This window comes from Vollenhovia emeryi, unplaced genomic scaffold (genome assembly GCF_000949405.1).
Source record: "Vollenhovia emeryi isolate VEMERY1.0 unplaced genomic scaffold, V.emery_V1.0 DF939159.1, whole genome shotgun sequence".
Taxonomy (NCBI): Eukaryota; Metazoa; Arthropoda; class Insecta; order Hymenoptera; family Formicidae; genus Vollenhovia; species Vollenhovia emeryi.
The window spans coordinates 1,127,319-1,149,428 of NW_011967207.1; the positions used below are offsets into that span (position 1 = coordinate 1,127,319).

The window sequence follows — 22,110 nt, forward strand, 5'->3', positions numbered from 1 at the left end:
TTGGCCGCGTTCAGCAGACACAACTGTTGAGAGAGTGCACAACGATTTATTAATGGCCACCTTCAACAGGCACAACTGTTGCGTGAGCGCTCAGTATGAATGGCCGCGTTCAGCAGACACCACTGTACAGTGAGCGCTCAGTATGCATGGTTAACACTTTTAGATTATTAATATGATTGGCTGGATCTAAAAGTATTAACCAATCATACTGAGCGCTCACTCAACAGTTGTGTCTGCTGAACGCGGCCATTGGCTAATACTTTCAGATCCAGCCAATCATGTTGAGAAATCATTGAGCGCTCACTCAATGGCCGCGTTCAGCAGACACAACTGTTGAGTGAGCGCTCAGTATGATTGGTTAATACTTTTAGATCCAGCCAATCATATTAAGAAATCACTGAGCGCTCACTCAACAGTTGTGTCTGCTGAACGCAGCCATTCATACTGCCTGCGTTCGTTTTCTCCCACCGGGAGCATAAACTATACTGAAAGTCTATAATTTACGTAACGTAAACTATAGAGTTTCAGTACAGTTTATGCTCCCGATGGGAGAAAACGAACGCAAACACTGAGCGCTCACCAACAGTTGTGTTTGCTGAACGCGGCCATTGTGTTTGGGGCCTCTTTCAACGCCGGCGTGGCCGCTCTCAACTTTCCCTATTATATGTCTGTGGTGAGAACTGCGTGGCACTGCCACCAACATGACACAAATAGTTGAACCAAGTTGAACGATTGTAGACGTCAAGTGTCAAAATTTTCATATAATTCGCATAAAAGGAACATTTAATAAGGTTTATCAATGGCGGCGATCGATAAAGTTAAAATTGTCGTGGTAGGCGATTCAGGTAAACACGAGGAAATACGTACTTAGTTCTTTTCAACGTGCAATGCTTTTTTTTTTAAACAAAATATTACCGATATCTAAATATAATATTTTGCTCGAGTGGAGTCAACCGGAATTTGGAACAATTATTGTGATAAACATGTCTTATCGCAATATCTCGTTAACGTGTCTATTACTATTTCGGAGTTCGTAATTTTCGGACGTTAGGTTATGTATATCATCATCTGTCTGGCGCACGTTGTGATCGGGCCCGGTCTGCAATGAGTCAGAAGTCGAAACTGTACGGCCTGGTCAGAGAAAGTGAAATGTTCTCACTTTTCACGAGTTCACGCTAGAGAAAAAGATTGATGATCGAGTCCCAGATGCCAAAACTATATCGGTCCTGTTTCTTTCACCCAGAAAGAAAATGGACCGACATACAGTTCCGACTTCCAAATAATGACTAACAATTCATTGCACACCGGGCCTTGTTGTAAGAAAACCATATTGCTTTTACGAGAGAATTTGTCCGTACGATGACAATAAATATCCTCATCGTTGCAGGCGTCGGTAAAACGTCGCTGACACACTTGATATGCCAACAGCAACCTATCGGCAATCCCTCCTGGACGATAGGTTGCTCGGTGGAGGTCAAGCTGCACGAGTACAAGGAAGGCACGCCGAATCAGAGGAGATACTTCGTCGAGCTGTGGGACGTCGGTGGCAGCCAAAGTCACCAAAACACAAGATCCGTGTTTTACAATCCCACAAACGGTGCGTACACACTTAACAATACGGCTAAACGTATGTTGCCCATTACTTTTGTTCAACAGAACGCGTAATTGTGACAGAATGTGACAGTGATTGCAAATGTATGTCGTTCACAACTAGGCATAATATTAGTCCACGACTTAACGAATCGTAAATCACAGCAGAATCTGCAGAAATGGCTGGAGGAGGTTTTGAGTAAAGAAGGAACTTCTTCAAAGTCCAGGTCGTTCGAAGACTTTGATCCTGAGAAGTTCGTGGGCTCGACGCAGGTGACCAAGAATTTTCCTAGCTATTTGCGCCGCGCTGATGTCAGGTGACACGAGCATAAACGAATAACGCTTGTGTCTTTCAGATTCCAATTTTGGTCATTGGCACGAAGCTCGATCTCATCTCGGAGTCCAATTCTGTAAAATCCAACATACACAGACGTTCCGCGACCATCGCGGAGGAATGTGGTGCCGATGAGATATTCCTGGTAAATATGTCGCTCATTCGGCAAATTCGTCCGGGATTCACATGGGGCGTAGGCTCTTCGAGACACGCGGGTTGCGAAAACCAATCGCAAATCCCTTTAGCACTTCCGTTCGAGTGTCAAGAGAGACTCTAATCTACTATTGGTTTAGTCAGGGTTGGGAAAGTTACTTCATAAAAGTATCTGGGTTACAGTTGCAGTTTTTTTCGCTAAAAATGTAACTGGTTGTAGTTACAAGTTACCAATTCTAAAAAGTAACGAATCGTTACTTTGCAGTTATTTTCTTGCAATGAAAATAAAAATACCAAATCTGCATTTGAATTGTAAGGTGTCGATAAAGGCGTTTGTGCGCAAATTCAAGGCCTAGTGCGATCTGTGGAGATAGAAAAAATATATATAAAGTAACTATTAATGTAACCATCGTATTAGTTGTCGAAAAAGTGTAACTGAGTTAAGTTACAGTTACAGATGGAGAGAAAGTAACGAAGTTAAGTTAGAGTTATCAAAAAAACAAGTAACATACTGTAACTACTTCCCGGCCCTGGTTTTAGTTACGCATTACGCGAAATACGCCCCGTGTGTCGATCCCGATGAACGAAATGACGTAACTTCCGCGAGTTACGCTTTACGCAGGTTACGCTGCACGTGACGGTACCCTCACGCGCTTCGTCTCCACAGGATTGCCGTCAGACGAGATCCTTGGCGGCGGGCTCCAGTTCGTCCGTGAAGCTCAGCAGATTCTTCGACAAGGTCATCGAGAGACGCTACTATTCCTCCAGGGAAGCGCTCAGCCCCGACAAGCGGAGGCTGCCGGTGTACACTTCCTCGCTCTATCCAAAGTTTTATCACAACGACTGAGTACGCCGGGAGCGCTGTACCAGGTCTCGAGGATCTTATTTCGCTTTACGCGGGACGACGAGTCTTGTAACACCAAGTGTTATAGGTTTGCGCGGATTAATGCTGCAGTTTTGCTTTAAGGAAAAGATCATAGACTCCTAAGAACTAACTCGCGAGTAAACTGCAATTCTGTACGTATCAATTTGCAATTTCTCGTAAGTTCGTTCTTACGAAAACAAGTTACGCGAGTCTTACGATCTTGTTTAACTTGCGGCATAAAGAGTGCAAGGCTACTGCATTTCTTATCTACATTCCTAATCTTCCTGTGGAAGCGTCAGGTCATATATGCTCTAAAAGAAGAGAGAGAGAGAGAGAGACAACTGTAAATACATAGTTGCTTTCCTTTTACATGAAAACTCAGATAAATCTGACTTGTGCCGTCATAACTCAGTTGAATGCATGTTCCTTTTGATTCTTGAGAAGTGAGATTCAACCAGATTTAAGGATGTATGTTACTTAAGTTAAAATAGAGGGAAAAAGCTGAAATTTTTACAGAAGTTGTGCATTTATATACCATGAAAACCTGTGATAAATTTTGGATCAATTGACTGATTCGTTTTCAAGTTATTAATTTTTTAAAATCTTATGTGCGTTCCAGACAACACGCTGTCCAAAATAGAAATATAGGGTACCTTTTATAAGACGTCTTATGATGTTACGTGTACAAGATGTCTTAAGATATCTGTAAAATGTCTTATATTCCGATTTTAAACGACATATTGTTTGGAGATTGACAGGTTATGAAACATTTTTCTGTCTGTATGCAGATTATATATGTCAGATTTTTGTTTTTAGCAGTTGGATTCATGGCAAATTCCCAGCCAAAAGTTTTTAACCGCTATTAAGAATATTTATAAATACGCTGTCAATAATTATAAAAAGAGGTTGAAGTTATTTAAATCAGTAAAATTAACATCTTTGTTATAATATTCAATAATAGCCAGCCGTTAAAGTATGCATACAACCGATATATATTGAATTTTTAAGATTACTGTATTTTTTGCTGGGAAGGTATACGTAATACATCCTTAACTGAGTTTTTGCACACGATCAAGGCCGTGTGCTTTAGTGAGTTTAATAGACTCACATTAATGACGTCATATCTGAGTATAAAATACTCACATAACTGAGTGACTCAGTATCACTTAAGTGTAAAAGGAAAGCAGCTAGTATGGATAAAAATATATTAAGCCTCGTGTTCCAAGAACTGTGTCCAAGTTCTATGAAGTCAATCAACTTGCATCTTCAACGGAAAAGCCGCAAGTTGATGGGCTACACATTTCTCGGAGCTGGAACTTGGACGCAAGGTTCAGGCACTCGATATTGTTCACGCGTCTACATTGTAAAGACGCCGCATTGTACATACAATACTTATTTTATAATATAACGTTATGTATAATCCGCTCGATATCTTGTTATTGTATTAACAAAAATTCATGTAACTCGTTACGCGAATGAAATACAAATCTTTGTTAAGTCGATAACAAATCTCGATCTCTCGACGGAACGGAGGGGGGGGGGGGAGAGCGAGCGGACCGAGATTTGAAATGACAACGGTTCTAGGGTGCGGAACGACGCCGACGACGCGGATTGGCCGAGCCGGCGGGCCATAGTTATTTCGCGGCGACTCTCCCGCGATTCCGCTCTGCCGCGCGGCGGGCGGAGTCTTTCAAAAGGCGACGTCTTCCGCGAGCGCGCGCGGGCGGCAGAGGCGCGTGACAGGTGCGCGTGGACGATCCGCAACGCGGCACGTACGTTTCAAACGGACGGGGGAAAGCGGGCCTTTCCTCCTCGCGCCGCAGCCCCGTGAGGCACGACTCCCAGCCCAGGATCCCTCCGCGAGCCCGCGCCCGTCCCGGCTGTTGACGCGCGCGTGAGTACTGAAATTCGGGCGGCACGTGCGCGTGCCTGCCATTTTTTTTTTCGCCCGCCCGTCAAGGTTATCGCGCCCTGCACCATTAATAGACACCGACGAGTAGCGTCGACGATAGTGCGCTCGCCGGAAGCGTCGCTCCTGCCAGATTCGCGCGACTATGGACGACCCCGGGAGCAGATCCCCCCGACCAGCTCGAACGGCGACTACGATCGATCGAGCGGTACCGCTTCGACAGGGTGGACAGAATTGATTCCCGTCGCTTGACATATGGAAAAAGAATAAGATTAGGAATTTGTACAGCCGGAAATTTCGAGCGATTCTCTCGATCGATTTGGTCAGAGCCGTTCGCCGAGCGTTCGAGCGGGCGTGACGCTTCGACGGCCCAGTCGAATCCATTGCTCGTAACGCTTTGCCCTTTACCGCTTTCCAGGTAGCACTCGCCGCGACCATGTCTTATCACCTCGCGAAGAGGTGCGCCAGCGCGAATAATCTCTGCCACGCGTTGACGCGCGCGTGTCCCATGATTTGCGTACGAGGATACAGCTACGCCCGCGACGTAGACGTGGCCCGCCTGAGCGGCGGGCCAGTCGGCGCTCTGAAGCAGAAGATCGCGCGGGGCGAGCTGGCGGGCGACGCGCACCAGACCAAAGTAGCGCAGACCCTGCAGAGAATTTACCAAGAGGTACACGATTACAAGCCGCAGCACTTGAACCTGCTGGAAAAGTGGTTCGGCGGCAAGCGGAGGGACGCGCCGAAAGGCTTGTACATTTACGGAGCGGTGGGCGGAGGTAAAACAATGTTGATGGACCTATTTTACAATTGTTGCCAGGTATCTCTCTGGTTGCTGTTTGCGTAAGCACCGCGCGTGAAAAGCTCGATTGAACGTCTCGATTGTTTCGACGCGACATGTTTTTTTTATTTTTTTATGCAATCTGGAAGCGGAGATAACGTTCTTGTGTAATTTAACGGTGACTCGTTGAGCAGTTGCGAACAGATAGACGTTGCGCAACGAGATATCACGGGAGAGACTTTTAAGTCTGTTGACACAAGTTGAACGACGTAAGAGCGATTTGTCTGGAACGAATGAGTAACCGGGCCGTGATATAAATTGCAGCTTTCCACGCGTGGTACGGGACAGAAGTAAAATTTTCCCACGGTGTGACATAATGCTCCTTCGCGTAAAAATGTTTCAGATTGAGAATAAGAAAAGGGTCCACTTTCACTCCTTCATGCTGGACGTGCACAGGCGGGTGCACGAAGTGAAGAAGACCGTTGTGCGAGATGTCACTAGCACCAAGCTGCAGCCCTTCGACCCGATACCTCCGGTCGCGTCCGACATCGCCGACGAGACTTGGCTGCTGTGCTTCGACGAATTTCAGGTTGAGACCCGTGTTACTCGTTCGGGATAAAGAGACGCCGCTTGTACGGCGCAACTGTAAATACAAGATCAATGAGAACGGACGCGTTGCAGGTGACGGATATCGCGGACGCTATGATACTGAAGCGACTGTTCACGGAGCTGTTTGACAACGGCGTGATAGTGGTCGCGACTAGCAACAGATCGCCGGACGATTTGTACAAGAACGGGCTGCAGAGGGGCAACTTCGTGCCGTTTATAAAAGTGCTCAAGGATCGCTGCCTCGTCAGTAACCTGGACTCCGGGATCGATTACAGATTGAAGTCGGGTTCCGGGGACAAAAAGATATACTTCATGTATGTAGAAATGCGCGATAGTTATCTGTTGTCGTCACCGTTTAACGAGCCGTATAAAATTACACAAGAAAGGGCAAGGACGCGGCGAACGACGTGGACAAGGTCTTCAAGTACCTGTGCTCCATGGAAAACGACGTGGTGCGACCGCGCACGATCTCTATAAGGGGGCGCAACGTCACTTTTCGGAAAACCTGCGGGCAGGTGCTGGACTCCACGTTTGAGGAATTGTGCGACAGGGTGAGACCAACTTCCGCCCCGCGAAGTATATGCACTTGACTTAAATGATACGTAATGCGTCTATTGTTCTCCGCGCAGCCTCTCGGAGCGAGCGACTATTTGGAGTTGAGTCAAGTCTTTCACACGGTCATAATAAGAGACGTCCCTCAGTTGAATCTACGACTCAAGTCTCAGGCCAGGCGATTTATCACTCTAATTGATACACTGTACGATAACAGGGTAAGAATCGACGGGGCTTAAATTATAAGGTCTGTTCGCGTCGCACGCCCTAACATGCTTCCTGCTTGCCCCAACCACCAATACCGTCACTTAAATTGTAAGTAAAATGGCAGTATTGGTCGTTGGAGCAAAGAGGAGCACGTGGGGCATGCGACGCGAACAGACCAGACTACGACAATTGCGGTTTGAAACATCAACACGTAAAAAAGTTATACGGTACTAAGAATTTTGATAAGAGAGAAGAGACGGGACTTTGGCTATGAACATCAATCCTCCTCCTCTATAAAAAAAGGCATGAAACGTTCGTATTGCTGCCGCTTTTCCGCGATGCCGATTAGCGCATTCGCGTGACAGAAGTTTTATATTAACTCACACTCATGGTTTATATAAAGAATTATATAAAATTATATGTCAAATTGTAGTCTCCTCCTCTCCTCATGTTAAGTCGATAGTCGAAAGTTTCTAAGTATTGTCGTTTTTTCGAAATGCTGACTGGCTGTCTCGCTTGTGCGATACATACTTCAGTCGTGTTATTTGTAGCTGTTAAACCATGCGAATGTTCAGAGAGAGCAAATGGCGCGCGCGAAGCGCGCGCTTGTGTTGTCTAGCGTGCACAAATAACGAAGGTTTATGTAATTGTAGGTACGAGTAGTTATGTCGGCAGCTGTACCACACACGCAATTATTTTTATCGGAAAGCGAGTCCGAGTACACCGACGAGAAGCGGATGCTGATGGACGATTTGAAGATCTCGCATGGCTCGGTATGCGCCGACCTCGTCAAGCATTTTTAATTTAACTTTAAAACAATTTTTCACATTCGAATTAATCAAGCGTCGATCGATGGATCGGGAAATAAACAGGCGGGGGTGTGTCACAGTCTAGCATAACAACGTAGCAGTCTAGTCGATTACGTCACGTTAACATATTTCAATTGATTGAAGTCCTCAAAGCGGCGCGAATCTCCCGCGCGTGGAAATTTATATTGCGCAAATTTTTCAGGAGGATCACAAGGCGAACATCTTTACCGGCGAGGAGGAGATCTTCGCGTTCGATCGCACCGTGTCGCGTCTGGCCGAGATGCAGACCTCGCAGTATTGGGAGCAATGGGAGCACCACAGATAATGATAGTTTTAAAACTAGCGCAAATAGATAGCTCCGTAGCTCCGTACGAGGTTCAACTCGGTTCAGGGCTAACGAAGCTGCTAGTATTTTTGACGATTGTCACTCTTGCAGAACGATCTCTCGCGCGGGCAAGTTACTTGAGCTCTCGTCGAGTGCGCGCGTCTCACTCGAGGCGTAACTTTCGCGCTTTCTCAGTATTTTCTCTCTCAGGGGGGGACGAAAGCTCCTCGGGTTACCTCTGACGTTAAACTATTTATATCATTATTTATGAGCGTGAAGACACATGGCAATCGCCAAACCGTAATACAAAACGTACGTTTGTATCTGTGTGTGTACATATGCAAAAGTTATAATTACATGAAATTTTGCACTCATGACTTGCGTGTTGATTACTCGCTTCTCTGCTACACCGCGATAGTGTTGGAGATCACGGACCTCGCGCAGCTTTCAAGTTCGCTGCTGTAATGGCCTTGCATTCGGTAATTTTGATATCCGCGGCACAAACCCGACATTTGGTTATCAACGATCGGTAATATCGATATTTCAATTATCGTCCTATCCAGCAAGGTCACAAACAATACAACACATGGCAGACGCGCGCACACACATACGGAAAAAAATCTGTATCGCAGCTTACATTTCTCCGAGCAGGTGACTGAGAGCGACGATAAAAACACAAAATAAACTCACTTCGTTCCCGAAAATCGAAAGACACGAGAACTTACCGGCACTCGAAGCGATAGTTATTCCCGATGCTGAATGTGCAACGCGTGCAAAAATCTTGGTCGCGCATTACGAACGTCTAGCTCTGTATCATTCTGTGACTTGTGCTTATCGCCCTTATCGCCTGTAGAGAAGATAACTGGAAACGCAGATCACGCAGGGACATATTTGGAGGGATACGATAATCACGTCGACCTAACGGAGTGTTTGCGGTTATTTTCGTACAAGCTCGTCCGAGTTTTTCCCTCGAGATCATGGACAGCTCTCCGGTGATCTTTCAAATGAGCGACTCGATCCAGGGTAAATTAATTCATCCCGTAATTCTGATCCTACATAATTTCACGACATTCGAAACATCTGTTCAAGTACATTTCTACAAAGTACATACTAGGAATACGTAATAAGAATTTTTACAAGTGAAATAAATACACGTTATATTTGAATTTCACTCTTCAGCCTGGCTAAAGTTCTTGGAGGTGTACATTAACGAGCCGGCAATAAACAAAAGCGTGCGACAAATAATCCATTTAGCGGATATGATAACAGGGGACAACAGAATAGCTTGGTTATTAAAGGCAATAAGTTTCATTGATTTAACGTCTTTGAGTAACGACGATACGAGCACCATTATTGAACAGTTGTGCAAAACGGTAAGTTGGAGCGTGAAATTACCCTTTAGCGCGAGTAACTGGTTGATCAATTAATATCTTGCAGGCCGCCAAACCCATAGACAAGCTACCGTTTCAGTGGAATAAACCGCTTCACACAGCTGCTGTTTGTGTCTATCCGTCCAAAGTGAAAGACGCAGTAACTACTTTGAGGAAATTGAAGAATACTTCTGGAGTTAAGGTTGCTAGTGGTAAGAAACGAAGCACTTCTTCCGACCTGGGGTTTGATCGCGAGTCATTTCCTCTGGCGCGAAGTCGTGAAAAGTGGAAAACTTCATTGACGAATACTGACCTTGTCAATGAAATTTTTCGCTTTTCACGAATTCACGCTAGAGGAAAAGATTCGTGATTGAGCCTGATGTGAATGTAATGTTATCTGGGGCTCGATCATGAATCCTTTTCTCTAGCATAAACTCGTAAGCGAAAAGTTTTATTAACGAATTCAATATTTGTTAATGAAAAATTTCGCTTTTCACTGGTTCACATCTGATATAATTTTTGTGTCTCAGTGGCAGCAGGATTTCCCTCTGGACAATACCCACTGGAGACTCGGCTGCAGGAAGTACGCTGCGCCATAGAATACGGTGCAGAGGAAATTGATGTTGTGATTGACCGATCGTTAGTTTTAAATCACGAATGGATAAAGCTGTACGATGAGCTGGCGGCCATTCGTTCAGCATGCAACGAGAACGAGCGGAAAAGTATATGTTTAAAAGTTATAATATCATCGGGGGAATTGTTTAATTTGAAAGATGTGTACAAAGCGTCGATGGTGGCTCTGTTTGCTGGCGCGAATTTCATCAAAACGTCCACAGGGAAAGAGGTAGTTAATGCGACACTACCGGTGGGCATTGTTATGTGCAGAGCGATAAAAGAATACGAAAGATTGACAACACAAAAGGTACAGTAGCTTAATAATCTTTACGATGATCGAAATCATATAAATATATATTTTTTTAATTTTCAGATTGGTTTTAAGCCCGCCGGAGGTATCAAGACTGCACAAGAAGCTCTAGAATGGATGGTTTTGATTAAAGAAGAATTGGGGAGAGATTGGTTGACAAACGATCGTTTCAGGATCGGTGCATCTAGCTTACTACAAGACATTGTCGCTGACATCAATAAAACGTTTGAAAGTGGTCTTAAAGAGGAAGCCAGTGAAGAAAAGATATCGAAAAACTAAGAAAAAAGGATGAACAAAGAAGAAAAAATAGCGGACCTCAGAGATTCAATTCTGATGACAGTGATATTTTCATATTGTTTTTATAATATACTAGTTTTTATATTTGCAATTTTGTCTACTTTGCACACTTAAATAAATTCAATATAAATAAATTTAATTTTAAGATGGTCTAAGAGTTAACTAATTTAAAAAGTCACCCGACACTAAAGGCAATCTTGGCTCAACTTTGTAAGTTATAAATTGTAGATACGATTGCTCTCTTGAAAGATAATCGGTAAAGATTTTCTTACGAAGCGACTGTAAATCGTGCGAGGTTAAACCAGATAAGAAAGCATGCGAACTAGCCGTATATTGACATTGTTGACTGAAGTTGGCATGACGTGATATTTTTATGCACTTGCAAGCTATTAAGTTAGACAAATGGCCAACCATAGTTTAGTAGAATATTGTATAAACAACACGGCGTAACCAATCGTCTAATTCTAATTAATAAACTATTAAATGTGTCACTAATCAGGTTGCAATCAATTGAAATACGTTAACATGGCGTAGTCGATTAGACTGCTACGTTTTTATGCTTGATTGTACACTGTGACACCCCCGACCTATTTATTTCTTGATCCATCGATCGAACGCTTTAATTGAATATGAAAATTTCTTTTAATTAAAGTTAACTTAAACATTTTTACAATTAAATAGTATTGTTAATATTATTTTAGTCAAATAATGAAAGTCTTTGTAACATTTGTCATAAATGTAATCTTTTCTTATGCGCTTTCTCTCCCTCTATCTCTCTTTCTTTTAAAGAAAAATTGCTTATGATTAACACAAACACCAAAAAGATTGAGTGTATTGATTTCAGTAGCAAAATACTTATCATTAATAACATTAAATATTTAAATAATAAATTATAAACAAAGATAGAAAATGTATTGTAGACTATTATTTTATAGATTACTATGTTATCTTAGTTTTTATATGCGGCTACGTCGACTGCCGACATATTTTTACTATGATTAGGAAATCTCTCGCAATACTTTGAGAAAAATACGAGTAGTGCAGGATACGTCAGAGCGGGCGATATCGCGACGCCCATGCTTCTAAATATATCGATCAGTAAATAGATTCTACATAATTGACATACTTGGTACACATAATACCGCTGCGGACACGTAAATACGCGCAAGTGTCTCGTTAAAATCATCTCAATTTTATTCTGTCTAACTGACGTGACGCAACCAAGATGTAAAAATCGCAAATAATCGGCGATTATTGTTAGATTTAGAGTCTGATCGGATATTATTGCGTTAACACTATAAGAAATGACTTATTTGTTAAAGCGATATCCGATAATCGATATGCAGCGTAACTGTAATTTAAATTCATGAAAAAGGAGTGTAAAGAAAAAAGATTGTGGCGCAGTAGATCTAGGTTTTTTTTCACTTTAACGCACCGTAATCGAATTTCATTAAAAATCGCATTTACAAATGTCGAAGATTTGCGCAAGAATCGAAACTGTTCCCAGATATCACGCGTATCCAAAGACCATATCAAAGTTGTCTTAAAAATGTTGTTATCTGAGCAAACGCGATCGGTGTAATGTGGAGTTCAGTTCTTTTTGTATACATGAGTCGTACAAGAAACATTCAGTTTATACATAAAACAACAAGTGGAGATCCAATTCGTTCATTTAAAGTTCCAATTATTGCAATAATCCTCAGACAACTCTATAATCGTTTAAACTCCCCACAAAATATCCCATTATATAATCACATTTTAATCATTCATTTGTACTTTTCTTATCGCATCGATATATCAGCTTCAATCTTTTGCGCTTTTTCTACAAATGGAGAATTTGAAAGACGCAAGTTTGGGTCCTTCTCCTCTCGCGTGCGTCGTTCCACTCAGGACCCCGCTTGGGCGGAGGCGGGCGTGAAATCGCCACCGGAAATCGAGGCTCAAATCCAATATAGATCGATCAGTAAATAGACCTCGAGCCGGAGCGCGAGCGGGCCGCGTCATCGGCCCGCTCGTGCCCCTCGCGTAGTATTTGCAGCTTGCAAGCTCCGCCGGCGTCTTGCCCTCTGGCAAAGCCTGCCGTGGCACCGTTTCGGCCGCATTGCGCCGGGCAACGGCCGGGGCCCCGGCCCGTCCTTCCGTCACCGTCGCCTTTATTCCGCGCTAGTCGCACGGCTCGCCAACGGCTCTCCTCCAGCGGCCGTTCCGCGCGGGCGTTTCGGCCGTGCCACGCAAGACAGCGAATGCGGTGAGTCCCCCGTCCGGATCCGCGCGCGTGCATGGCACACCCCCACGTCCACGCCGCGCCACGCGCGTCGCACCCGATCGGCCGCCCCCCCGGGCCCCGGGACTCGCCCGAGGAAACCCGTGCCCCGGCGCTATAGCTAGGCCTCTCGGCAATTAATATACACAACACCGCCGAGGCAGGATATGTACCGTACCATCGGCACATACACCACCTCGTCATACACTCTATATTCGGACACCGCCGCTTCCGGGTCGGCATTCGCGGGATTCGCGCCGCGGCCTGGCGAAGCGCGCCCGGGAGAGCAGCGGAAGGGAGAGATCGCGCGGCGTATCATCCGTCCGGGATCACGCTACTTGGGCCCGGTTTCACAAAACGTCGCTTAACTTTAATCTTGGATTAACTCCTGTTTGTCTCTCTCTCTAAAGTAACAGTTGGAAAGAGACAAAGAACGAATTAAGCTAAACTTAAAGTTAAACAACGTTGGTGAAACCAGACCTTAGGCCCGGTTTCACAAAACGTCGCTTAACTTTAATCTTGTTTTAATTCATGTTTGTTTCTCTCTAAAGTAACTGTTAGAAAGAGACAAAGGACGAATTAAGCTAAGCTTTCAAGTTAAACGTTGGTGAAATCGGACCTTAGGCCCGGTTTCACAAAACGTCGCTTGACTTTAATCTTGGTTTAATTCATGCTTGTCTCTTTCTAAAGCAACAGTTGGAAAGAGACATAGAACGAGTATTAAAGTTAAGCGACGTTGGTGAAACCGGGCCTTACGAATTAATTTGCGAGAGAAAAAGATTCTGGGCTGTACGACTTTTTGTACGAAAGCAGAAGCGTTAAAGTCCCCGGAGATAAGCTCCAAATATGAGATAGAGGGGTTTCTGCTAAATCGATAGGCATCATCTGTTAGTTTCACCATGAATTTATTGTCCGCGAAGTGAAATCTTTTCCTCCAGCGTGAACTCGTGAAAAGCGAACAATTTTATTGACCAATATCGAATTCGTCAATTCAAATCTTTTACTTTTTACGAGTTCACGCTGGAGGAAAAGATTCGCGATCGAGCCGCAGGGACCGAAATTGGAATCGCGATACTGCTTGTGTATCATCGCGGATAAATGCACAAATCGTGGAAATAATTTTCCCCAGCAGCGGAATCTAAATATATCGAAGTCACGACGGTTTTCCGATTCTTGCGGCAAAGCTCACGGCATTCGCGAATGCACTCTCGCTCGACGATGTTTTTACTTTGCAACGAAAAAGTAACGCGTTGTGCACGTTAGTAGGTTTATTTCAGCAATATTGACTCGGCAAGTGCGCTCGAAGCAACACGGAGACATCATCGATCATTCGGCAACGACGTTCGATTTCGTCACATGTTGTTCGCCCGTCGATTAAAGTCTATTCGCCGGCTTGAATTCTATTTAAGATTTATGACTGTATTTTTAGACATATCTTGGCGCTTCGCGTAACCGGAATCGTTGACCTCTCTCTCTCTCTAAATGACGCACATTTTTCACCAGGATATATAGTATTATTTGCCTCCTCGGTTGCATTCGTAAACAATATTAAAATAGCACTGGGAATTGCAAAAAGCCCGTATCCGACATTCGCGTCGCCGTAATTGCTACGTCGTGTCGAAATCCTGTTTTATTCGAATCTTATGTAACGTAACATTCAACTCCAAAACTCGAAGTATTTGGATATTGCCGAGGAGTAAACCGCTGACCAAAATAGTGTACACCAATGCCTACACTGATAAAAAAAATATCTTAATCAAAAAAACTATTTACTCAAGAAAATTATTCATTAGGTGGTTCTAATAGCTTATTAACTTGAATTTAAAGAATAATAAACAAATTGAAACATGCATTTCTTTAATTTAAGTATTTATTAAATATTATATCAAACCGTATATAATTTTAAATTAAAAAAAATTTTACTTTAATGCTATAAAATGTTTACTAAGATATAAGTTTTACAGCGAAAACAATTGGATTTCTTATTTGACAAAAACAATGATTTCGTTTAATAAATAGTATTCTCTATTTCATAAAATCTTTAGTTAAATGTAGAAAATGTAATGATTTAAATTAATTTACTTAATATAATACACAGATTTACTTAAAATTTGATATTTTTATTTAAATAAAATAAATGTTTACTTCAGTAAAAAAAATAATTTTAAGTGAATCTATTTGCTTTGTTTAAAAAAAATGTTGTCAGTGTACTAATGCCCAGTGGGCATTACTTTATCTTGCTATCTTATTTTACCTTATTTCTCTCGTTTTATCTTATTTTATTTTTATAATGCCCCAGCAAGTCCTAATGCCCAAAGTAATGCCCAAGAAATGCCTGGTAATGCCGCAAATCTGTACACCACAATGTCCTCACTGGTTCACCCCTCGGATATCGCCGACATTTATGGCGGACCGGGGAGAATATTACAGGGCGACGCGCGTGATAAAAAAATTAATTTTTGTTCGATTACCAAAGGACCGCGTGTACAGAATTCGAGGAATATTTGTGATATAATCGATGAAGCCAGGCAAGCGGCACGCAGTGCGCATCGCATGCGAGACATGTTGTTAGCATTCGTACCGGCTATGCAGCCTGAAATATTGCGTGCTGCGTGCTGCTATGCGTGCTAGCACGCTACTTTTCGGTAATAAGCTCGGTGCTATTTTCACCACGTGGTTTGCTGCTAACTGATGACGATACTACGGATACAGCGACACAAAGACGTGAAAAATAAAAATAATGATAGGGCGTACGTAAAGAATGCCACGATCGCTCGTATTTTTTTCTTCTCAAGTCGCATGTGACTCCAATTTAAAATGTTTATCCGGGCACAAGAATTTTCTTAATAAATAATAATGTATTACATTTTTACTCATTTTGTTAGTTGTATTAATGGACTATGAAATCGATCATAACGTCCAGAATCCTGCGAAAAGAACATGTTATTGATACTTTATCACCTTGCGGTAAAAATAGACCCGTCAGACACATGTAATTTCAGATGTAGAGCGTCATGGCAATCAGCATAAAATTTACAAAATTTGACAACACACCATGGGGCTTTCGTCTAGCTGGTGGCAGCGATTTTCCGCAGCCGCTTACCGTTATCAGAGTGAGTTCCCTACTTTTCCTATCTAACGATTACTGATGCTAATGAGGACGTTAAAATTCACGAGATTATGCTTCGAGTAATATTATTAGCAAGGTTGGGAAGTAACTCGTTATTTGTAACAAAGTTAGTTACTCTTTTTTGATAACTCTAACTTAACTTCGTTACTTTCTCCCCATTTGTAACTGTAACTTAATTCAGTTACACTTGTTCGATAACTAGTAACTAATTTAATAGTTGCATTAATAGTTACTTTATATATATTTTAAACCTCCACCGATCGCATTAGGCCTTGAATTTGCGCACAAACGCCTTTATCGACACCTTACAGTGTTCAAATGCAGATTTAATATTTTATTTTCATTGCAAGAAAGTAATTGCAAAGTAACGATTCGTTACTTTTTGAGTAACTGTAACTGTAACGCGTTACTTTTCAGAATTGGTAACCTGTAACTTATAGTTACATTTTTAGCGAAAAAAATTGTAACTGTAACTAGATACTTTTATAAAGTAACTTTCCCAACCCTGATTATTAGCTTGCAAACGCGGAATATAAAATAAAACGTAGCAGCTCCTTGAAGTAATTAATAATTTCATTATTTAAAATATTTGTTATTTTCATCATTACTGTCAGCGATTACATCTAAGAGCCAAAAGAGTAAGAATAAAATCAGAATTGAGAGACTCGAGCGGAGTATTTTCGAAAAGGAGCAGGGAGTCGATTCTGTATCTTGCTACATAGTGAGGACACTAAAAGTCAGCGGCATTCTAAGGGAACAGTTAGAAAGAGACAGAGCTACTCACTTTTAGCATTTTCACTACAGTGTACAGAATTGAGCCACAGGGCGTAAAACGTGAACGTGATCTACAGGTCTCGGAGGGAAGCCTGGCCGAATGTATGGGTCTGAAGGTCGGCGATGTCGTCGTAAGATTGAACGATCAATCGATCAGCAGCTTGACTCACGGACAAGCGCATGAAGCATTAGTGCACGCCGGCAACAATTTTGTTCTGGCTGTGCAAAGGTAAGTCTCTCGCGTGGATCATCAATTACGAGACAGCGAAAATTCAGTAATATCTTTCATGCGATCTCCTTTGGAATTCGAAACACTGTAAATACACGCGTTTACGTAAGAACTTGCAACGTACGAAAGAATAAAAATTGCGTCCCTGTATAATTTCTTGGATTATATCATTCGAAATGTTTCGATGGCCAATACTCGTTCAACAAGTAAATCTTTTTCATTCGTTAGAAGTCACCTAGAAATTACAGATGAAAAATTGGCTTTACACCGCTGGGCTGTTCACAGAACGTACAAGTTAATTAGATTCGTGTTTACACGTAATGTTTACATTGTGTATTGACGAAACAGGAAATGGAGATAAATGGCGCCCAAGTGCGACGGTTGCACCGCGGCCAAGACGACTGAGCGGGTACATAAATGCAACAGCTATGTCGACCGCGGCTCGCATAAATTAGGTCCTTGTCCCATACGGTCTCTCCCGGGAGAAATCGCTCTTAACCAATATTAGTTCTCGAGTTTATTCATATTGAAATTGCGCCATGTGTCGAAACGGCGAACAAAATACTTTCGATAGACGCGCAATCTGTCACGGAATTCCGATTATCTATTTTTCTCCCGCTGCTGCATACGAAAGCCTAATCTACAATGTGCTCGCTGCGTCTAGGAGCATTCTATTTTGTAGCCAATAAAGACGTTTAAAAAATTTGCGCAAGTTGATAAATTGTACATCGCATAATCGTACATTGTCGGCCAATTTTCTAAGCGTTTCGATTTGTTTGCATAATGTAGAATGTTTCTAGATGCAGAAAGCACATTTTAGATCAGGCTGAAAGATTGAACCTTGGCATAAAATGTATTATATGTATGCAATGAAAAAACCTAATACAAAATAAAATATTTAAAATACGTGAATAATTTTTAAATGCTATGCTACTTCTGTGACCGGCGGGATTAATGTAATAAACATGGAGATATCTCGAAAGTGCGGAAGAACTGCCGAGGCTAGCGAATTCTTTCGGTCACCTTACATCGCTACCAAGATCGGATTTAATTTCGGATCGCGACAGCCGAAGGCTGTAATCGAATTTAATGAGTCCTCAAGGATCTCGCGGCTAACGAAGTGTACCGGGCGGCGCTCGTCATTCGTCGCCGGCATACCCTCGATAATAACTTCGGCGACGCACGGCAAGAATATCCCGGCGTATGAGCTACGTGTGTGGCAATGTATTGCGACATCTATAAATAGGTGACCCAGAATGAGAGATCTGTTTATCATTGGTCGGCGATTTTATTGCTGGTCCCCGGTCGCGCGCGGTCTCTTTGCCGTTTGTCGCATTCGCGAGATCCGCTATCCGCGCGGAGAACGAGATAGCGAGAGAGACCCAACCCGCGCAACCCGGAATCCGCGCGCGCGGTGCACTCGGCGTATAATCCGTATCCGCGCGCATTAATCCGCACCGATCGCACCGCGAGCGGGAGAAAGTCTATTTTCTTGGTCGCTGTGTTTGTTGCTTGTGCAGAGAGGAGGAGGCACGAAAGGCAGCCGAGGCGATATCGGAAGAGAACATCGTCCCATATAAGATCGCTGTGAGTATATCCGTGAGATGAAAGGTAAACAGCATCCCCCTGTTGCGCTCTTAACCGGTGACAAGGGCCACGCGACTCTCTTCGACGTTCACTTCCGTCTACTTCCCGGAGCACGTCCGGTTCTTCTCTCGCGTTCGCGAAACTTGAACATCTCTCGCGCCTGAGTTTTTCAAGAGAAAGAAACTTCTCCCCGAATGGATTTAAAAATATGTGAGAAAGAGACAAGTGCGTTCGCATTAACCGAGCAAGAGAAGAATCGAGTTATGGTCACATCTTCCCCCATTTCAACAGATAAGAATTGTTTAAAATTGAAACAGAATATCTGTTGCGAAGCAGACAATCTTATAGAACTAGAAAAACTTTCACATCCCGCCACGAAAATTTGTTATATCACGATTCTTAAAATATCTTACTCGTTATACTGAATTAACTAACGCGAATGCTCTGCTCGTAACAGCACCATTCCTATTTGTTTCCCACCTACGATTTTGAAAAGTTCACGCTATTTTTCACCGGAAGTTAAAACCTCGCTTTCATCGGGGAAAATCTTTGATCTCGAATCCGCTTGACATTTAAAGAGAGATATGGTGTACCAGAGAAAGTGGCGACGAGATGATGACGTCGAGTTTGCTTATTAGCTTGCAGACTTACCGCCGGTCTTCCCAGAAGAGATCTTACAGGGGGAGACAGTGATCGAGCGGTACGAAGAGGTGAGTACCGTCGCCGAGCCGTTATCCGCCGAAGACGAGGCCAGGGAAGAGGAGAAGAAGCTCGCGGAGGAGAAACCGGTGGACGCCAACAGCGAGATCGTGCTCAACAAAAATCTCACGGATGACGAGATCGCTCAGCTGATCCTCGAGGAGGAGGAGCTCTTGTCTGACAAAGGATTATTAGGGTACCTACATTTCCATGCTGGCGAGTCAACTGGAGATAAAACCGCGCGATTCAAGATTCATCTTCTTATCATCTTTTTCATCAAAGGAGCTCGAGCAAATTTTTCTTAATAATTAATCGACAACTTTTTGGAAAATTAAAGAATCTTAAGCAGAAGTTCTAAAAACTGTCAGGGTATATATTCACATTAGTGATTAAAATTCGGAAACTTTGTTCATTGCAGAATTGTCAGTTTAAAAGTAATAAGTAAAGTCAGCTGCGCGAACGTCCTTGTATATATTATCTACGAATTTGATATATTACTATTTAGTGTTAAGTAAAATACAGACAGTTCTTTTCAATAATAATAATAATAACTTTTACTCACTCGCGTTTTCGATTTCCAATCGACAGAGTAAACTTCAAAAAGTTAAGACCGCGAGCCTCGATTCTGAAAGACTCGAAGGTTCTGGAGGAGCTGCAGCACATCGCGATAGCCGAGCCTGAGAGGGTGCAAGAGCTGAAGCACACCTCCACCTTCCTCCAGAAGCCACAGCGACCGGTGCCAAAGTTGAAGAACGAGTCGAAGGTTGAAGAGGACGAGGGGGAGACTTACAAGGTCGTGATCAAGAAACAGGACAAGAAGACGGTAATCGCGCGTCTCGTGGAGAAGGGTCTGCTGCCGCCAGGCTCGGAGGCGACCATCGCCAGGACACCGGAACCGCCGGAACCCTCTGAGGTAAAGATGCATGAAACGGAGAAACTCGAAGAAAATCGTCCCCCTGCCGTGTCCGATTCAAATTCCTCGTGTTCAACCTGCTCTCACGATAACACCGACGCCCCATTGTTGCCCGCACGTCCTCCGGAATCCGATTCGAACGAATTTCTCACCTCTGACGATCAACTGGCGCGTCAAGCGACATATAAATGCAAAGCGGTCTTTCACGTCAAGTCGAATCATCCTCGAAGATACAGTCCCGCCGGCAAATACGACGAAATCGCAGCGAGATCGCCTTTTAAAGATCGCTGTTTGGAGAACGTCCTTCGTGATTACGCTCGTCCCTGCGTTCTTCGCGATCGACAAGTCGACGAGTTCGAGGAGACTAAATCGGGAAGCGTGCACTTCAGAAAATATGATTTGCTAAAAAACATTGGCCTCGATGGCCTTTTGTCAAGCGAGACCAGAAAGAGGACGAGCAGATGCGCGCGAGCACATTACGCGGAGAGGATTCTATTTCGAAATGTCAGCGCTGTCGCTAGACACTTTCGTTCAAAGCCGAAGAGGACTCGCGTCCTCGCCTCCAGAATGAAGGGAAGATATTTAGCGACATATCTGAGACGCGAAAGCATCCGGCTGATGTCCTTGATTACGACATTGTTCCAGTTTTTGTTGCAGAGACCAGGCGTCTGCGAGTTGTCAAACTTGTCAAAGATTCACGAGCGACGTTTGAGCTTCAAGGGTCGCTACCTTGAACACGTTCTTCAAAAGAATGTCGCTCCTATTCTCGAACACGTCCAGGAGACATGCCTCGCTGATGATCAACTGAAGATGACCGAGATGAAAAAGGACAGGCCGAAATCTACAAGAACGAAGGGACGTTACGTGGAGAAGTGTCTCCATCGGCAGAATCTGCGTCTGAGGTTCGCGTTGACGAGCCTTCTTGCTTACGTGAAGAGCAGCCTCGATAATCTCTTCATCACCACCACATCACCGAAAATGAAACGCACGATGAGAGGTCGATACTTCGAACGGCTGGTTCGCAGAAATCTCAAGATTCTTAAACTGTTTGTGGAATACGTTCGTTCCAGAATCTCCGAATGGCTCGCCGGGGAAGGTTTGTTGTGCATATCACAAAATGAGCTTCTTGTCGTCACTTCCAATTGCACTGTCGATGATGCGATTCCAAGCGAACAGCAAACTGATAAAGGCGCCTCGGACTCAAAGATCTCCGAGTGGCACGAAAACGGTCCGTCCTGCCCGTTGCAAAAAGAATCGCCCCTTGTCATTAATTCTTCCGACAATCTGGACAATCCGAACCAAGAAGAGATTGCCGAAAGTGGTCACAATAATCCCGAATGGAATAGCAATCCGGTCTCGTTCGAAGAAGTCGATAAGTGTCCCGGCTCGGCCAAGCCTACGGACATGATCACAGAAGAGAAAGAGGATGATACTCTTTCAAAGTTCTTGCAGTCGGCCGAGGATTACGTTTCCACCGAGGTCTTTCACCGTGGTAGCAGACGACTCTCAAAGTCGCGCAAATCTGTCGATATCACCTCCAAAGAGGACGGAGAGGATGATAAGACACTCTCGAAATTCCTACAATCGGCCGAGGATTACGTTTCCACCGAAGTCTTCCATCGTGGTAGCAGACGACTCTCGAGATCACGTAAATCCATCGACGTCATCCCCAAAGAGGATGATAAGGCCTTTTCGAAATTTCTGCAGTCGGCCGAGGATTACGTTTCCACCGAAGTCTTCCATCGTGGTAGCAGACGACTCTCGAGATCACGTAAATCCATCGACGTCATCC

General features: G+C 43.6%; 4 protein-coding genes across 9 annotated transcripts in view; all 4 read left to right on the plus strand.

Annotated features, from left to right (window-relative positions):
- Window positions 1-460: 460 nt before the first annotated feature.
- On the plus strand, window positions 461-4,447 carry LOC105564862 (rab-like protein 3). Its single transcript, XM_012017593.1, has 5 exons — window positions 461-845; window positions 1,388-1,597; window positions 1,715-1,863; window positions 1,947-2,069; window positions 2,745-4,447. Exons 1-5 carry the CDS (start codon window positions 800-802, stop codon window positions 2,922-2,924), a joined length of 708 nt encoding a protein of 235 aa, XP_011872983.1. The 5' UTR covers window positions 461-799; the 3' UTR covers window positions 2,925-4,447.
- Window positions 4,448-4,645: 198 nt separating this feature from the next.
- Window positions 4,646-8,505, plus strand: LOC105564864 (putative ATPase N2B). Of its 2 annotated transcripts, none has more exons than XM_012017595.1 (8): window positions 4,646-4,836; window positions 5,270-5,668; window positions 6,033-6,218; window positions 6,311-6,552; window positions 6,621-6,789; window positions 6,868-7,008; window positions 7,651-7,770; window positions 8,009-8,505. In XM_012017595.1, the coding sequence occupies exons 2-8, from the start codon at window positions 5,288-5,290 to the stop codon at window positions 8,129-8,131; spliced, it is 1,362 nt and encodes a 453-aa protein (XP_011872985.1). In that variant the 5' UTR covers window positions 4,646-4,836; window positions 5,270-5,287; the 3' UTR covers window positions 8,132-8,505. The 2 variants fall into 2 exon arrangements, with proteins under 2 accessions (XP_011872985.1, XP_011872984.1); XM_012017594.1 differs by lacking the exon at window positions 4,646-4,836 and adding an exon at window positions 4,903-5,059.
- A 224-nt stretch (window positions 8,506-8,729) lies between these two features.
- Window positions 8,730-10,712, plus strand: LOC105564865 (deoxyribose-phosphate aldolase). Its single transcript, XM_012017596.1, has 5 exons — window positions 8,730-9,154; window positions 9,311-9,504; window positions 9,569-9,713; window positions 10,032-10,423; window positions 10,490-10,712. The coding sequence occupies exons 1-5, from the start codon at window positions 9,109-9,111 to the stop codon at window positions 10,703-10,705; spliced, it is 993 nt and encodes a 330-aa protein (XP_011872986.1). The 5' UTR covers window positions 8,730-9,108; the 3' UTR covers window positions 10,706-10,712.
- Window positions 10,713-12,787: 2,075 nt separating this feature from the next.
- The window catches only part of LOC105564866 (neurofilament medium polypeptide), a 15,337-nt gene continuing 6,014 nt past the window's right edge, over window positions 12,788-22,110 (plus strand). For 2 of the 5 annotated variants that reach the window (XM_012017600.1, XM_012017601.1), the window contains exons 1-6: window positions 12,795-12,971; window positions 15,989-16,099; window positions 16,968-17,119; window positions 18,640-18,706; window positions 19,345-19,601; window positions 19,994-20,318. In XM_012017600.1, coding sequence (XP_011872990.1) covers window positions 16,001-16,099; window positions 16,968-17,119; window positions 18,640-18,706; window positions 19,345-19,601; window positions 19,994-20,318 — 900 coding nt within the window. In that variant the 5' untranslated portion in view covers window positions 12,795-12,971; window positions 15,989-16,000. Of the gene's footprint in view, window positions 12,972-15,988; window positions 16,100-16,967; window positions 17,120-18,639; window positions 18,707-19,344; window positions 19,602-19,993; window position 22,110 lie in introns of all 5 variants that reach the window. The other 3 variants (XM_012017598.1, XM_012017602.1, XM_012017599.1) reach the window with 3 other exon arrangements.

Coding starts and splice junctions, on each gene's coding strand:
- LOC105564862 (XM_012017593.1), top strand. CDS start 800: ATGGCGGCGATCGATAAAGTTAAAATTGTCGTGGTAGGCGATTCAG. Junction 846..1,387: donor TGTCGTGGTAGGCGATTCAG/GTAAACACGAGG, acceptor TCATCGTTGCAG/GCGTCGGTAAAACGTCGCTG. Junction 1,598..1,714: donor GTTTTACAATCCCACAAACG/GTGCGTACACAC, acceptor GTTCACAACTAG/GCATAATATTAGTCCACGAC.
- LOC105564864 (XM_012017594.1), top strand. CDS start 4,997: ATGGACGACCCCGGGAGCAGATCCCCCCGACCAGCTCGAACGGCGACT. Junction 6,219..6,310: donor TGTGCTTCGACGAATTTCAG/GTTGAGACCCGT, acceptor GACGCGTTGCAG/GTGACGGATATCGCGGACGC. Junction 6,790..6,867: donor TTGAGGAATTGTGCGACAGG/GTGAGACCAACT, acceptor TTCTCCGCGCAG/CCTCTCGGAGCGAGCGACTA.
- LOC105564865 (XM_012017596.1), top strand. CDS start 9,109: ATGGACAGCTCTCCGGTGATCTTTCAAATGAGCGACTCGATCCAGG. Junction 9,714..10,031: donor TGGAGTTAAGGTTGCTAGTG/GTAAGAAACGAA, acceptor TTTGTGTCTCAG/TGGCAGCAGGATTTCCCTCT. Junction 10,424..10,489: donor AAAGATTGACAACACAAAAG/GTACAGTAGCTT, acceptor TTTAATTTTCAG/ATTGGTTTTAAGCCCGCCGG.